At 55.3% G+C, this 16,627-nt stretch overlaps 1 protein-coding gene across 1 annotated transcript; it reads right to left on the reverse strand.

The window, feature by feature from the left end:
• Positions 1 to 333: 333 nt before the first annotated feature.
• Positions 334 to 15,820, reverse strand: SERINC2 (serine incorporator 2). The gene is made up of 10 exons (XM_082343836.1): positions 15,684 to 15,820; positions 10,048 to 10,209; positions 9,144 to 9,334; positions 8,599 to 8,678; positions 8,074 to 8,211; positions 6,613 to 6,782; positions 4,804 to 4,894; positions 4,366 to 4,507; positions 1,864 to 2,079; positions 334 to 913 (listed from the first exon to the last, which is right to left on the reverse strand). The coding sequence occupies exons 1-10, from the start codon at positions 15,720 to 15,722 to the stop codon at positions 778 to 780; spliced, it is 1,365 nt and encodes a 454-aa protein (XP_082199962.1). The 5' UTR covers positions 15,723 to 15,820; the 3' UTR covers positions 334 to 777.
• Positions 15,821 to 16,627: the final 807 nt, after the last annotated feature.

Consider the following 16,627-nt stretch of genomic DNA (forward strand, 5'->3'; position numbering starts at 1 on the left):
AGATGGCCCAAAGACCAGCCTCTCAGCCACCCCACGTGAGCCCCCTCTCCACCCTGACTCTGGCCTCATCACCCGTCATATGGACACTGCTCCAGGGCCCCCTTTTCTGACCCCCAGGCTCCCTTTTTCCAAAGCCCCTCCTTCCTCTATAGCCCCAGCCTGCAGGCTTTCCACGACCCAGAGGACAGAGCCAGGACCACTCTGTCTGACCTTCAAGGCCCCTCATGGTCTGGCCCTTCAGCCCCCTCTGCCCTGACATTCTGTTCCCAGCCCCTGCACTGGGCCCAGATGGGATGGGGCCCGTGCCGAGGGGGAGGGGCACAGACAAGGGAGGCACACACACCGGCTTCTTTATTGGCAGAGTCTTAGAGACTCAGTAAGGCACGGAGCCCAGGAAGGGGACGGGGTGTCCTGGAGTACATGGTCAGGAATACCCAGGCCCCAGTGCTGGGCACCCCACCGCGGCGAGCACTCCTGCTCTCTGAGCAGCTCTCAGTGTTCCTCTCCTTCAGGACCCTCTCCTGGGGAGCCTTAGAACAACGGGCCCTTTTTTCCCAAGAGGGCAAGTGTGGGCGAATGGGGGTGAGGGGAAGGAGGAGGCAGCTCCATGGTCGGGGTGGGGGGGCAGTGGGAGGGAGGGGCCTGACGCTCCTCCTCCCTGAAGGCACTAAGAACAGAGGGGCCCAGCTCAGGGGCAAGTCCCGGAGGTGGAGCGGGCGCTCAGCCTGCGGTCACTGAGCCCCGAAGCACCAGGTGGGCTGGCTGCAGGGGGCTGCCTCAGCTGAAATCACGGTTGGGCAGGAGGAGGGGGGCTACCAGGGTCCACAGGTAGAGAAGCAGCCCTGCCCAGCTGGCACAGATCTTCACCCACACGGCGGTCCACGTGCTGATCATCTTCCGGGTCTCACTGGGTCTGGAACACACCATCATCCCAGTGAGCCTGGCCCCTGATGCTGTGACCTCAGTCCTGGCCCCGACCTTAGGATCCAGTTGCAACCCCTGACTTCACCCCTGGCTCTTATCCTGTAAACTCTAGCCCCGTCTCTGATATTTTTGACACTTGGCCTTAAGACCCTACATAGAGCTCATGGCCTTGTACCATAGACCTGACCCTGACCTCAGTTCTAACCTTGACCCCAGTCCTAGGCATAATATTGTGACCTGATTCTGGTTGCTAACCTTATGATCCTAATTCTGTGGCTGCACTCCTGGTCCCTGACTTTGGGACCCGGAAGCTCCTGACTTTAGTCCTGACCTCTAATGTTGACTCTGACCTTCAATCCCATAACCCCATCCCTGATCTTATGACCACAGTTCTGATATTTCTGACCTCAATTTTGACCCTTGGCCCTGTGACCCCAGTTCTGGCCGCTAACCTAGTTACTCTGATCTTAGCTCCTTGACCTGGTCACTTCAATCCTGGCTTTCTGGACTTGTAACCCCAATTTTAACCAAATGGCCAAATTTGTTACTTTATATGGCCCCAATCCCAACTCTCGACTTCATGACTCCTGTTCTTGACCCTGTGACTTTGATTCTGACCCCATACCCTACTCTTAACCCTCAAACCATGAATCCCAAATCCGACCCCATAACCCAAATCACCACCCCTGATCTGTAAACCCGGTCTGCCCTGCACAGGTCCAGCCTCACCTCCCGTGATCCCCACTTCTCAGCACTTAGCGAAGGTACCAGCTACTGAGTGGACCAGGCACTGGCAGGGAAACTGGGGCACAGATGAGGCAGGCTCCCTGGAGGGTCCTAGAGAGACACCTCCATGCCCAAGTCTTAAACCCCAGCGCAGGGCTGGAGGGGAAGGGAAGTGGCACACGCACTGCGGACACTGCGGCTCCATCCACGCACCTGTACCAGTTGGTGAGCGTCATCATGACATGCAGAGAGGCGAGCACCAGGCAGAAGTGGAAGAAGGAGTAGCTGTAGGTGACGCTGTCCTGCTCGTTGTCGAAGGCCCGGCCCTCGCAGACCGCCACCGGCTGCTGCTGCGTGGCTTCCAGCACAGGCGGGCACTCCTCCGTCTGCATCAGGCTGTTTACCTGCCGGTGGTCCGAGGAGCGCAGACTGGGGGAGGCGGGGGCAGGATGTGCGTGTGGCTGTCAGGCCGTCACCACTGAGGTGGGTGGGTGGGCAGCGCCAGGGGGCCTCACGCACCACGGCATTGGCCATGATGACCATGGGCACTGGGGTCCCAGAGCCTCGGGAGCCGGTGGCCTGGAGGTTAGGCCCTGGGCCCTGGAGTTAACAAACTGCCTTGACTCTCAACTCTACCCCTGCTCCCTGTGTGACCTGGGGCAAGACGCTTAACCTCTCTGAGCCTCTGATTCCTTGTCTGTAAATTCAGAGATAATAGTACCTCCCTTACAGGGTTGCTGGGAGGATTAAATGGAGTAATGGTGTTTGAAGCCCCTAGCACTGTGCCTGGCACAGAGCAGAAACCAAATAAACGGCCCCTGTTATTCTGGTTGTTTATTTGCCATTTCCACAAACACGTGTTGAGAACTTAGTACTGCAAAGGATCATACCAGGTACTACATTCATTAAAAATGTTCATAATAATGCTCATTTGCTGGTACATTTGTTTACCTTTTATTCATTTTACCTAAGTAGTATTACCCACTGCCTCCCCTTTCTCTATGTTTATAATAAAGAGAGAATAATAGTAATGATTTTTGTCCTTGCTTTTCTACAATGAGGTCTTGATGTTTTTGACTACATTTAATAGTTTGAGACATATACAATTTTGAAGATCCAACTTGTATCCTGAAAAAAGTGAACAAAGGCCTGGATTCCAGCCCATTCCGTCAAACTGAAAAATCACCCCTTGCTGAGCTTCAGTTGACCCCAATCACCAAATACTGTGCTGATATCTAGTGCACATGAGCCTAGATCTGGGCCATCTAGCTGGGGGCAAGAGCCATCATCAGTGGTCCCTGCCCTCGTGGCTGTTTATGCTTCGTTGCTTCCTGGGTTTTAAGAACTGTGCTAAGAACAGATGGGATCTGTGGGCTCTCCGAGGTGCAGCCCAGTGACTGAAGGTCAGGGAGGTGTGAGTATGAGAAGCATCAGGAAGCACAGCTCTGTGCCCACGTTGCGGATGGGGAGGGACAGAGCTCGGGGGAAGGGAAGTGAGCTCAAGCACCATGGCCACTGTGCACTCATGGCCTCGGACAAGTGGCTGCTCCTCACCAAGTCTCAGTCTCCTCATCTGTAAGATGGAGGTGACATGGGCCCTTCCAGATTGGAAAAGAAATCAAAGGAGAGGACAAAGAAGAGAGATGTTTGTGAACTGCCCCAACTCAACTGGGAGAAAATGTTTTGAAAAAGGTGAAAACAAAACGAAATGTGAAACAGCCTCAAAATGTTCTAGCCCAGGAGCCTAGAAGCAGGTGTGCTGCTTACAGGCAAACGGGCACTGCCCAGGAAGGGTGACTGGGGGAGAAAAGGAGATCAGGGCAGAGGTGCAGACACACAAAGTGGCACCTGGAGAGATGCCAGGCCGCAGGGAGGCAATACCTGAGTCTGCCAGTGTCAACAATAAGTATACTTGATATCACCATCTGGTGACACAAAACAGCCACTCACAGCCATCCAGCTGTGCAAATATTAATAGTTCTTTGCAATAATAGCAAACACTTATTTGGCACCTACTACTTGCCAAGTTCTTTTCTAAGTGCCTTGTACATATTAACTCATCATAACTCTTCAACAATCCAATGAAGTAAGTAGTATTTTTATTCCTATTTTACAGATAAGGAAACTGAAGCACAGAAAGGTTGAGAGACTTGCCCAAGGTGCCAGGCTCAACTGCAGGCAATCTGGCTCAAGTCCACACTGATAAGCACTTGCTAAGACACCCCCTTAAAGAATGTGCTCTTAAGAGCACATGTGATCTTAAGAATGAGCTGCTCTTTCTCAAGGGACACTGTGGGGTCACAAGCCACCCTGGGCATTAGAGGTTATCATCCTTTAACTGAAAAGGAAGCTGAAGCTTGGAAAGGTGAAGCGGCCACACACAGGTGTGAGTGATAGAGCCTGGACCCGCTGGCCCCAGTCCAGGCTCCTGCCCTGGCACCACAGCTGCCTGCACCCGGCTGAGCTGGGCACATGGCAGCCCGGGGTCAGGAAAGGCCTTGGGCCAGGAGGCAGGGTTCAGCCCCGCCTCCGCTGCCCAGTCACTCTGTGCCCTCTGAGGGGCTCAGTTTCCCCACCAGCACAGTGCAGGGGCTGGATGTGCTGCCTGCTGAGTGCACCTTCCAGCTTGGTGTCCCGGCTCCCACATCCCCCCGTCACTTGTGCCTCAGGGCTCCCAATCATGATTCCTTCCCAGAAACCAGCCCCCCACCCTACCTGATGAAGAGGGTGCACAGGATGAAGACGATGAGGCCCACGATGCTCGGTGCATCCCACCACTGGGTCTCGTAGCCCTCGGGGCCTGCCAGGACCGTCCCATTGCCAAAGTGGGTCAGCAGGTTGGGGTTGCATTTCCGGTCTGGGGATGGGAGCATGGTCACCCTCAGCCCACGCAGGCCAGGTCTGTAGCCAGGGAGCCCAGAGGATGGGCTCAGATGGACAGCCAAGGGACAGACAGACACACAACCAACCACTCAAGTCCCAGCGACAGCACTCAGCAGACAAAACAACAGTGACAGCTCCAGGAACAGATGGGGTCCTCCCACCTCCCTGAAGGACTAACTCTTGGAATGGGCTGGGAATGTCCCCGTCATCTTTGAGGGTCCCCAGCCCAGGAGGAAGACCAGGCCACCTGGAACCCAGGCCTCTACTCACCGGGGACATTGGATAAGGCCAACCAGGTGACAAACATGGTGTAGAGCGTGATGACCGAGGCCTGCAGCAGACCCGAGCTGGGCTGGGCATCCTGGCAAGAGCATTCCACAGTGTGACTCCTGCCAAACCTGGGTACACCCCACCCCCACCCAGCCCAGCCACGCCCAACCGGGGGACCTCAGAAACCCCCACCACCCTAGGGCCATCCCACCCCACACCCTTCGGGAAAACATACCACCCGGGCCACCCACTGCCACCTCGCCCACCCAAAGGTAGAGTCCTAATTTTTTCTCTTAACAGGTTACCCGACTTGTTCCCCAGCTGAGAATCCTTCAAAGGCAGCACTTCTTCACACTCTGAATTAAAGCCCTCCTTCGTTTACCCCATCTGCATCTTCATCCGACAGCCCTCCCTGCTGACTACTCCCCAAACGTGGTGGCCACCTCTCTAGAACCTGCCAAATCCTCTCCAACCTCAGGGTCTTTGCACTCGCCCTGCCCTCTCCCTGACATCTTCCTCCCCCATATCTCTGCACCAGCAGTGTCTTTATATTCAGGCTTCAGCTCAAACAGGACCCCTCAAAAGGCTCTGAAAACCCTGACTGCAGCAGACCCCGGCCCTGCCTGCCCACCTCCCTTTCAGCCCATACCCTCTTTTATTTTCCACATAGCACTTATTCTCCAAAATTACTTCACCTGGCCTCGTCTCCTATCGGTTGTTCTTTCCCACTCCTCACCACACAGACACACTTGAAAATATGAATCTGAACTCTATGATTAGGAGCACAGTCTCTGGAGCCAGTCTGCCTGGGTTCAAATCCCAGCTCCACCCCTTACTAGCCGTGTGACCTTAGGCAAGTCTCTTTACTCCTTTAAGCCTCTGTTTCCTCATCTGGAAAGCGGGGATGATGATGGTGCAAGGACTAAATAACATGACAGATGTCATTAACTGTTAGCTATTATTATTCCTCCTCTTCCTCACAGCTGTATCCCCAACATCTAGAAGAGTGCCTGGTACACAGTGGATGCTCAAGAGGTATTTGCTGAATGAATACTGATTGCTGTGTGACCTGGAACAGAGGCATCACCCTCTCTGGGCTTCCGTTTTCTTACTGGGAAATGGAAGCTCTGGCCAGAAGGGAGATTCCCAACCTTTCTGCTAAGGACCCCCAAAGACTATCTAAGCTACCTTTGAAACACCTGGTGGGCTGATATCCCAAACTGTGAAATACCACTGGACTCAGAAGGCTTCCCTTCTGAAGAACAAGTGATTACCTTAGGAGCTCCCACCCATCATCCCAGATAGTCTGGGGCTGGAAACTGTGAAATTGCACCTTCTAACACCACTTCTTGAGGTGTCTAGGAATCATCACTCGGTGACCCTTCCTAATGTTCTCCTGATTTGCATGAAAACAATGATGAAATCAAAATAATGATAACAATAGCCAATGTCTGATGGATATGCCAGGCACTGTTCTAAGTGTTCATTGTTCTAATATCTGTATGCCAGGCACTGTTCTAAGTGTTCATAAACATGGTCTCAATCTTGAGAATAACTCCAAACAGTGTTATTATTCCCATTTTACATTTGAGACGAAAGAGGCACAGAGCGGTTAAGGCACTTTCCCAAAGACAGCCAGCATATAAACGCGAGAGTCAAGACTCTAACCCAGGGAGGCTGACTTGGGAGCCCACACTCTTGGCCCAAGCCTCTGTGACTGACAGCCCTGGCCCCAGGACTCCAAGGTTCCCCAAGGTCCCACACACCGAGGAGCCTGGTTTCAGGCTGGGCAGAGACAGGCAGGCTCACCTGGACCTTGGGCAGGACAGCGACTATGGATACGCAGAAACAGAAAATGAGGTTGAGGCTGATAAAGACCTTGCCCTCGTAGCAGGCGCCGGGCTGGGTGTAGTAGATGAACAGCAGTGCCACGGCCACGATTGACAGTGCGTAGAAGAGGAGGGTGAAGAAGAAGAGGCCTGGGAGGGAGGGGCAGCGGCAGGTGGGTCAGGAGGTGCAAGGACCCCCATCCCTTGTCGAGCAGTGCACTGGGTCTCAGGCCCCAACTTCCTCCTCCAAGGAGTGTCTACTAAACTTCGGTCCCTGGGGGCTTCCCTGGTGGCGCAGTGGTTAAGAATCCGCCTGCTAATGCAGGGGACACGGTCCGAGCCCTGGTCTGGGAAGATCCCACATGCAACTAAGCCCGTGCGCCACAACTACGAGCCTGCGCTCTAGAGTCCGTGAGACACAACTACTGAGCCCGTGCACCACAACTACTGAAGCCCATGTGCCTAGAGCCCGTGCTCTGCAACAAGAGAAGTCACCGCAATGAGAAGCCCGCACACCGCAATGAAGACAAAGCCCGCGCACAGCAACGAAGACCCAACGCAGCCAAAAAGAATTAAAATAAATAAATTTATTAAAAACAAAAAAACTTCCATCCCTCGCCCAGGGTTTGTGAGCTCCTGCCCCACCCTGAACTAAAATGATTCACTTGCCGCAAAAAAGGTCACCATAAAAATAAAGACAATGAATAGAGGGGACTTCCCTGGTGGTGCAGTGGTTAAGAATCCGCCTGCCAATGCAGGGGACACGGGTTCGAGCCCTAGTCCGGGAAGATCCCACATGCTGTGGAGCAACTAAGTCCGTGCGCCACAACTACTGAAGCCCGCGTGCCTAGAGCCTGTGCTCCGCAACAAGAGAAGCCACCGCAATGAGAAGCCTGCACGCGGCAACGAAGAAGAGTAGCCCCCCCTCGCCGCAACTAGAGAAAGCCCGCGCACAGCAACAAAGACCCAATGCAGCCAAAAAAAAAGACAGTGAATAGAGAACAGTCTTTCAAAAAGTGAACTAGACGCCTGGTGATCAGGGAGGTGTGAAAATCAAATCAACCTTGAAGAGCACCTTTCTTCTTGATCAATTCAGAAGAACTGAAAAGGGACCCGTTCTGCCACTGGGGTTTCAATGACCAGGTGTCATTCGTGGCTCGCCCTGCAGGGGTCGCTCAACCAGATCCCTGTGAACTCTCCAGTGCAGCTCTCATCTGACCCCACCTCAGCCCTCAGCCACCCCGGGTTGGCGGCCCCTGCCACACACCCTTCCCTCCACGTGACACAGAAGCTCAGTTCCTGCCCTAAGGCTGCCTCCTGCCTTAGGAGGCAGCTCGAGATGCCCTCCAGGCCGTCGTCCAGCTTCAGGGAACACCACCACCCCCTCCCCCGACTCCTCAGGTAGCCCAGCCCCCTCGTGAGGCCGTTGGGTGGCACTGACCTGCATACCAGGCGCGGGAGTCGCTCTTCTCAGCCTTGTTCAGCCACCGCTGGTTCCAGGAGTGCGCAAAGTCGATAAGCAGCAACAGCTGGACGAGGAGGAAGACGAAGGAGCCCGCGACACCAAAGTAGAACCAGACTAGGCAGGCAGAGGGGAGGGAGGCAAGGGGGTCCAGCCGTGGCGCAGCAGCCCCTGGGTCTGGGTCTCTTCTCACGCTCACTTTTATACATTCAACAGTCATTTGTGCCACACCCTGCACTGGGGACACTGAGAAGCAGCAAAGTCCCTGCCCTCAGGAGCCCCTGGCCACGCACAGAGATGCCTTGTGTCAGGGTGTAGGTCGGGGTCAAGGGGGGTTCCCTCCAACCCCGAGTTGCCCAAAGGCCATGTGGCCAAGCACCAGAGTCCTGTCTCCTGGGTGGGAGGCAATGACCCAGCCAGCAGTCTGGGATCTGTGTGCAAAGGAGCCCCCAGCACGCTCATCCTTCTTGGTAGCCCCCGTCCCTCCCCGCCAGGGCCACCTACTGTCGGAGAAGGAGCCGTCAGGGATGTAGAAGGCGCCCACGGTGATGCCCACGAAAACCAGGAATTTAAAGAACCAAAACCTATGGTGGGGAAAGGGGTAGGACAGACAAGAAAGCTGAGTAGGGGGAGAGAAAAAGCCTGGACCCCCAGAACCCCACCCCTGAAGAGCAGGTACTGGGAGAGGTGAGAGAGATTTCCTGATGGTCTGACAGGCACAGAAAGTCTGTCCTGGCCCTAGAAAAAGCCCCGAGGGGCAGAGGGAAGGACCAGTGATGGGTGAGGATGGTCACCCGGGTTCTAACCCCAACTGTGTCACTAAATTGGTGCGTGGCCTGAGGGATGCTGTTGCCTTTTCTGAGCTTTATTTCCTCATCTGAGAAACGGGAACTACTAAATGAGCTGACCTCTGAGGGCTGTGCCGTGCCCTCCTGGCTTCAGCGGCTCCTGAGTCTGAGGATTAGGGTCTGGAGATTGCTGGAGACAGGCAGAGGATGGGGAAAACCACAGCGGGAGGGGCCCAGGGTGCAGGTGGGACCCCTCCTCACCCGTTCTGGATGGCAGCCCTGGGGTCCCGGCTGCTGCGCACACAGGTCATGAGCAGGGTGAAAAGGAAGAAGAAGGCCGCCATAGCAAAGCACATACGGTAGACGGCACGGTGGCCGAGCAGGGAGCCACAGTCGATGTGGCCCTGCAGGACGACGGGGGACCTGGCCGCCTCCTCACACACCCAGGGCAGCTGTGGAGACAGACGGAACAGCTGGAAGACCCCACCCCACCCAGAACCCGGGCTGACTCTGCCCAGGCCGCCAGGCAGGAGGCTCTCCCAGCAGGGCCACCCGAGCCTCCCACCTCCACCCATGGCCCATCTCCATTCCCACCCACCTCTGCGGCTGAAGCCCTATGAGTGAGCCCCCCAGGGACAAACGGAAGGCATGGCACGGTCCAGGGCAGGATTTCCCAAAGTGCTCTCCACCCACCAGCTACATCAGAATCCCCGGAGGTTCCCCTCTCCTACAGAACTAGAGTCTCTAAGGCAGGGTCTGAGATTCTGCATGACGAGCACACTTCCCAGGGAATTCATGCTCTGTATACACTAGTATATCAGAACCTCTGGCCTAACTATCCCACTGGCTATGAAACACTGAGAGGAAGGGAAGACTTAGGACCCTCAAACTGGGCTTATGCATTAAAGCGGGGAGAGCTTACCCTGGGCCAGTGTCTGGCGGGGATGGCGATAATGATTCATGAGACTTCCCGAGGGGACCAAGGCTTATGAGAAACAATAAGGCTCAAACCCTCCTCCTAACATGAAGAAACGACCCTCCATCCTCAAGCTTGGATCATCGGTGCGCTGGCACTCCTGCCCACCTCTTGATCAGCTGGGCCCCCAAGCCTGGGCCCCCTGGTAGCTGAGCCTTTGCCAGAGGCCAGGTCCCGCAGGTGGCTCACCTTGTAGAGCTGGCCCTCCACACCGGGACTCAGCATGATGACGGACACCAGCACCCCCAGGAAGAGGAAGGCCGTGAAGATGAGGCGGCTCAGTGTGGAGCTGTGGCTGCAGGGGCAGCAGCTGCACAGGATGCAGGGGGCAGAGCCGCAGAGGCAGGACGCCTGCGGGGAGGCCAGGATGGCGCCTTACTCTCTGGTCTCCTCTCCCCTTCCCCGCCCAAGCACGCAGCATCCACCCACTGCCCGCTGCCTGTTCAGTATCTCCAAACCTACGCAGAGACTGCCTGTGCCACACCACGAAGGGACGCCTCTTCCCCCGATGTCACCCCATCTAACTTTCAAGCCCAAGGGAGAGGCCAAGGAAACCAAGGCTGGGAGAGGCTGGGTCCCACAAGGACACACAGCCAGTAAGCAACAGAACCCAGATTCAAACCTGGATCTATCTCAGGTGTTACTGTGGCTTCGGAGAGAGAGCTGGGGTCACAGTGCTTCTTACTTAGGAGGAGGCAGAGTGGAAAAAAAAAATCCAGAAGGCCAGCTCTTTCACTGATTAGCTATGTGACCTTATACAGCTCACTCAAGCTCTCTGGACCTCAGTTTCCTCTTCCATAAAATGGGAATCGTAACAGTACCTGCTTCTCACATAGCAGTTCTAAGAATGAAATACTGTAGGGATTTTATTTTATTTTTTAATTTTTAATTTTTTGGCTGCGCTGCGCAGCACGCAGGATCTTAGTTCCCGACCAGGGATCTAACCCTCACCCCCTGCAGTGGAAGTGCAGAGTCTTAACCACTGGACCGCCAGGGAAGTCCAGTAGGGATTTTAAATTGTAACTCCCTGGTAATTCCCTGGCAGTCCAGTGGTTAGGACTCCGTGCTTTCACTGCCGAGGGCCCGGGTTCAATCCCTGGTCGGGGAACTAAAATCCCACAAGCCTCGCAGCACGACCAAAAAAAATTGTAACTCACTCAGGCTCCCTTTCTCCCTTCCCTGCTTTATTTTTCTCTGTAGGACTTACTACCACCTGATTGGCTTCATAGTTTACTCGTGTTGCCTGCCTCTCATTGCTAGCATGCAAGCTCCACCAGGGCAAGGGGTTTTGTCTGTTTTGTTCACCATGGTATTCCCAGAGGTGGGAACTGTGCCTGGCACATCATCGGGAGCTCAGTGACTATCTGCCGAACAAATGTAAAGTGTCTGGCATCGTACCAGACGTATGTTAAGACCTCAAAAAACAGCAAGTGCTGATAAATCAACATCTGTTGAATGAATGGAATGAAGAATATGAGTGGCTGTGACTTCCCGCTCTGGGGCTGCACCAGTTTGGGACAGCAGAGGCGTCCAACCCTTTCTGTCTCCAGCTCCTCTGCCCTCTGTCAGACCCTCCCTCCCTAGGGCTGGCTGAAATCACTTAGGGGCTGGTGATGCCACACCTTTCGTAGCTGTAGACTCATCCCTTGGGAGCCAGTTCTACAGCCCAGACTTGGAGGAAGTGGGCCCACATCCAGATACATCTGGTTCACTGTTTCTCTTCCCCCAAACAGCCCTGACTCCTCATTCAGGTATTTAAGAGTCTGGAGGGCAAGAAAGACACAGGCTCTGCCATCCTGGATCCCCCCGCTGCTTCTGGAGCTTCCTTGGAGTTGTTCATACATTCCGATCCCCACTCCACCTTTGGGGATCACTCCTACCACAACCTCTTCCTATAGAAATACCAGCCCACGGGAGTAAAGGCAGACACGTGCGCACACACGTACACAGGGAAGTCCATTGTGACACTGTTCACACGAGGAAAATAATAGGGGAAAGCTGAAAATAACTAAATATCCATCATTACATCGTGGTACATCATGGCACATCGTGATCCCTAAGAGAGATCTCTCTGCTGAATGGAGCAGATGTGTTGGTAACACTTAAATGGGTATATACAACTAAATATAGTTAAATATAAATTATACCCCAGTAAAGTTGATTTTCATTATCAAAAAAAAAAAATTTAAATTAAGAAAAAAACTAAAACAGGCACGAAGCTTTAGGTTGTATGAGCTTATTAGACTATCAGGAAACTGCAAATGACCCCATTGCCCAACACCAGGGGACAGTGGTGGCCCACTGACTCCATGGAATGTTACAGAGGCAGGAAAGATGAAAGCCACTAGACTGACAGCAGCACAGGCTATGCTTGTGATGCAATGTGAAGGGCCAAGGCAAGCTACAAACAAAGTTCCCGCACTCAGATTACAACACCCCCTCCACAAATGCACTCAGGGGAAAGGCAGCAATGGAAAAGCGCCAGAAATAAGAGCGGTGGAATCTTAGCACCAGCCATGTTCTCAGAATGGAGAACTCAGAACTCAGGAGCCCTGGGTCTGAGAGTCTTTAAGCTGCAAGTTTCCGTGGCACCCCATAACTGGCTGAGCCACCCTAGCACTAGACCAAACACAGGAGAGAAGAGGTCAGCCCACGACTACTCAAAGCATACTTCCTTCCCCCATGCAGTGTGAAGAGGAGAGGGCCCTGTCTTGACTCTGCCACCAGCTGGCAGTATGACCTTAGACAAGTGGGACTCAGTTTCCTCAGCCATAAAATGGGCCTCTGGGCAGGGCAGTGAGGTGGCTTGGAGCCCATCAGACAGCCCTGGGTTTCACCAGCTTCTCCATTCCTCGAATGTGGTCTCCAGCACTTTACCACCGGCGGGAGCTTACAGAGCAGCCGCTGCACGCCAGCTTCATGCTATCTAAGTCCCACTGATCCCTCCTGACATGCTGAGAGGCAGGTGCTGTTGTTCTCTCCACTTTACAGACAAGGAGAGAGGTCCTCAGTCATGCTGCTGAGAAGAGGCCAAGCCAGGACCAAGACCAATCGGTCTGAGCCAAAGGCCTTTCACACTCCCTCGACTGTAGAAGGTCCTCCTTAAATATCTGCTGACCGTCCAACTCACCATGTGCTGGCTTGGCTGGTGACTCCCATCCCTAGTGGGCCCATCTTATCTCCTCCTGGCCAGGACTCACCTTCAGCCCAGTCCAAATGCTGACCAAGAGAGCGACTTTTGTCCCCTTCCTGCCCTGACCAAGAGGCAGATGCAAATGCGTCACAGCAGGAGGAACAAAAGTCTTCCCCACCGACCCATGTATGCCAAAATGTTCCCTCTAAAGATGCCTGGCAACCCCCCATTAGAACTTCACTCCTGTGGGGCAATGTCCATTGAAACAGGTTGTTATTGGTATCCAGTAGTGCCCAACTGTACCACTTAATACTGTGTGGCTGTGGGGAAATCATCTTCCCTCTCTGATCCAGCTTCCTCAGCTGTGAAATGGGGATAATATTCACTGCTTCATTGGGGTCGTTGTGAAGATTAAATGAAAGGGTATATACGAAGCACTCACTACACTGCTGGGCCTGGGCTACCACTGGACAGCTCTGGGCTGTGAGCTCTGGGCCTACAGTAAGCACTCAGTAAACGGCAGCTATTGTCAGTATCATGACCTGTAAAATAGGATAACTATGTCATGGGGTTGGCGGGTGGGGTGGGTAATGAGATGGCAGGGGTGAAGGGCTCAGCACAGCACCTGGCATGCAGTAAGTACTCAGTAAATGTCAGAGGTCAGAACGCCAAGGGGAGGCCGCTGACCCGAGGGGCAGGTCCCTTGCAGATACTCCCTAAGCGAACCTCCTGATTCCACTCTGTGCCAACCCTATCCCTCAGCATCCAGGATGTGAAGGGAGGGAAGGTGTGGGCAGAAGCCTAGACCAGGAATCAGATTTTAACCCTGACTGTGCAGTTCCTCCTCCTTTCACTGTGCAACCTTAGGCAAGTCGGCTAACCTCTCTGGGCTGCAGCTTCCTCATCTGTAAACTGGGGGTTGGAGCAGGCCTGTCAGGTGCCTTCTGACTCAGCACTGTAGGAGTCTGACTCAGAGACCAGCAACTGGCTCCAGAGGGAATTCTCCACCCACCTTTTTAAGATGATAATAACAATAGCTCCTATTTGGAGCACTTACTCTATGCCAGGAACAGGGCGGGGCACTTTTAAATCTTCCCAGTATCATTATGAGGGAGGTAGACAGGGAGACAGAGACACAGAGAAATGGCAGGTCTCCCTTCAACACTCCCCCCACCCCCAGGATAGCCCAGCCTGATGAAATTCTGGTCAACTCCAAGGAAACTCTCCCTCCCCCATCAGGAAGCAAACCCTTTCTGGCCAGAGCCCCAGCCCAAACCTTGGTTTCACTGGGCAGGGAGGGATCTCAGGGACCAGCTCTTGATTCCCCCTCCAGCGGGTATGCACACACACACACACACACACACACACACACACACACACACCCTTCACAGATGGGGAAATAGAGGCCCAGGGAGGACAAGAGTCCAGGAACCCACTATGTAGCCTCTCTGTGCAGATATCATTCTCCAAAAATGGCTGTAAAGTAAATCTCTAGATCCCCCAGCTGTCCGCCCCTACACCCCCATCCTAACACACTCACACAAATCAGGGACAAAGGAAACTAAGTCTGGGATTCAGCGGCCACCAGACTCCCCCTCCTTCCTCTCCGCTCATCTTTGTGTGGGGCAGAGGGGGAGGGGGCTGCCTGAATGAACCTCAGATTTAGTGAAGGGAAGAGGGAAGGGAGAGGGGGCTGGGAAAGGAGAAAAGAGAAGGGGCCTCCCAGCCGGGGTCTGGCGGACGCTCCTCCCCTCTGCTGGCTGCTCCCCAGGTCCCCGAGCAGACGACCAGGTAATCCCTCCCACACACACACCCCAACCTCCCTCAGTTCCTGGGTTTTCCCACCCAGAGTTGGGCCGATGGCGGTGGTAACCCGCACCCCTCACTCAAGACCGGCTTAGAAAGGCAAAGGAGGCCTCCTCCCCACCCCCAACTTCGGCTCTGGGGCCCAGAGGGCAAGGGTCTGGGGTTCATTGGGGAAGTGCCCAGGAATTAGCCTGAGCCAGACTGAACGAAGCAGAGACAAGACACAGAGAGACTGATAGACCGGACGGGCAGACAGACCCCGGCGGACAGACAGGGAACCGTCTAGACAGACAATGACAGATGGAGAGGCTTCGGACAGACAAAGACAGTCGGACAAACGAACGGACAGATATCAGACACACACAAATGGACAAACTGAGGCAGACGGGTAGGGACAGAAAGACCAACTGACAGATTGCCAGAGAAACAGAGAAGGACACACGGCAGAGAGGGACAGGGACCGGCAGGCCACACAAAGAGAGCGTCCGGGAGGGAAACCAGAGGAGCACTGCCAGGACGACTCCAAGCTGAGCCAGCTGGGGCCGCAGCGCCCACCCCCGCCCCGGGCTCTGGGCCTCAGTCGCCCCAGTTCCCTGGAGGGGCGCCCGCCCAGGACACCCCCTCCCCCGCCCGAGCGCGCCCCACCCCCTCCCCCGCGGTAACCCGATCCCCGGACACCAGCTGTCCCCGGCGCCCGCGGGCCCGGGATGGGGGCGGGGGAAGTCGGTGAGAGGGGGGACCCGAGGGGCGAGGAGGCGGGGTGCGGGCCCAGAAAGACAAGTTTGGAGGAAGGAAAAAGAAGAAACTATTTGGAGGAAGAAAGGACAAAAGTGCGAGGCCGAAGAAGGGGCAGACGGCGGGGGCGGGCGCCGGGGGCGGGACTCACGCAGCTGAGCAGGGAGCAGGCGCCCAGACAGGCCCCCATGGCGGCGGCGGCGCGGGGCGCAGGGCGCGGGCAGAGGGGCGCTGGATCCTGTCGGGCTCCTGGCGCCGCGGGCTGGCCCCGCCCTCAGCCCCGCCCAGCCCCGGCCCCGCCCCGCCCTACCTGGCGGAACCGCTCGCCGCCTTCCGGCGGCGCTCGGGGCCTCCCGGGACTCACCTGGGCCAGGTGCGGCAGGTGGGACCTTAGGGAAAGTGGAGGTACTGGGGATTCCAGCGGCCGCGCGAGCCGCGCAACTGGGCTGGTGTCCGGGTCCAAAGTGATGGTTTGGAAATAGTGAGACCTGGGTTCGAGTGCCGACGAGGCCGCGATGCGACCTCACAGCACTTCCCCCGGACCCCCACCGCAGGGGACAGAAGCCAAGAGATGGTCACCCCTGACTCCTCGGCGCTTGGCACGGAGCCTCTGCCCAATACGTAAGCGTTGAATGATGAATGACTGGACAAAGGAATGGGCAAGTCACTTCACCTCTCTGAGCCTCAGTTTTCCCATCTGTAAAGTGAGGATACCTACCTCAAAGGGCTGTTACAACACATAGGAGATGCTTGCCAAGTGTGAGCTCCCTGTGCCTGTTACTTCTAAGACCCCGCCTCGCACTCTTTCATCTGTCCTCTCCTCCATCCACCTGTTCTTTAAGCTCTACTGACTCCTGTCTTGGGCCACATGCTCCCTAGAGCCACCCGGCTCATCGCTCCCCAGGGATGCCCGAACCTGGCCCCCAGCTAAGGAGGTCAGAAGGGGTGGGTGGGTCACATTCCTGCCAGACCGTCCCCCAGAGGTAGGTGGGAGAGACCCAGAAGTAGGGCTCTGTAATCACTCTCGGTTCACCCTCCAGCCCACTCCTCACTCAGCCGTAGATGGGATAATGTTAGGGAAGGAAATCTGCATGT

Source organism: Balaenoptera borealis (genome assembly GCF_965194805.1).
Source record: "Balaenoptera borealis genome assembly, chromosome: 1".
Taxonomy (NCBI): domain Eukaryota; kingdom Metazoa; phylum Chordata; class Mammalia; order Artiodactyla; family Balaenopteridae; genus Balaenoptera; species Balaenoptera borealis.

Bases quoted from the DNA above. Each gene is read 5' to 3' on its own strand.
- SERINC2 (XM_082343836.1), bottom strand. From the start codon at position 15,722: ATGGGGGCCTGTCTGGGCGCCTGCTCCCTGCTCAGCTGC. The intron at 10,210-15,683 runs GTGAGTCCCGCC...GCCTCCCCGCAG, and splicing joins CCTGCTCCCTGCTCAGCTGC to GCGTCCTGCCTCTGCGGCTC. The intron at 9,335-10,047 runs GTGAGCCACCTG...CTGTCTCCACAG, and splicing joins TGGAGGGCCAGCTCTACAAG to CTGCCCTGGGTGTGTGAGGA.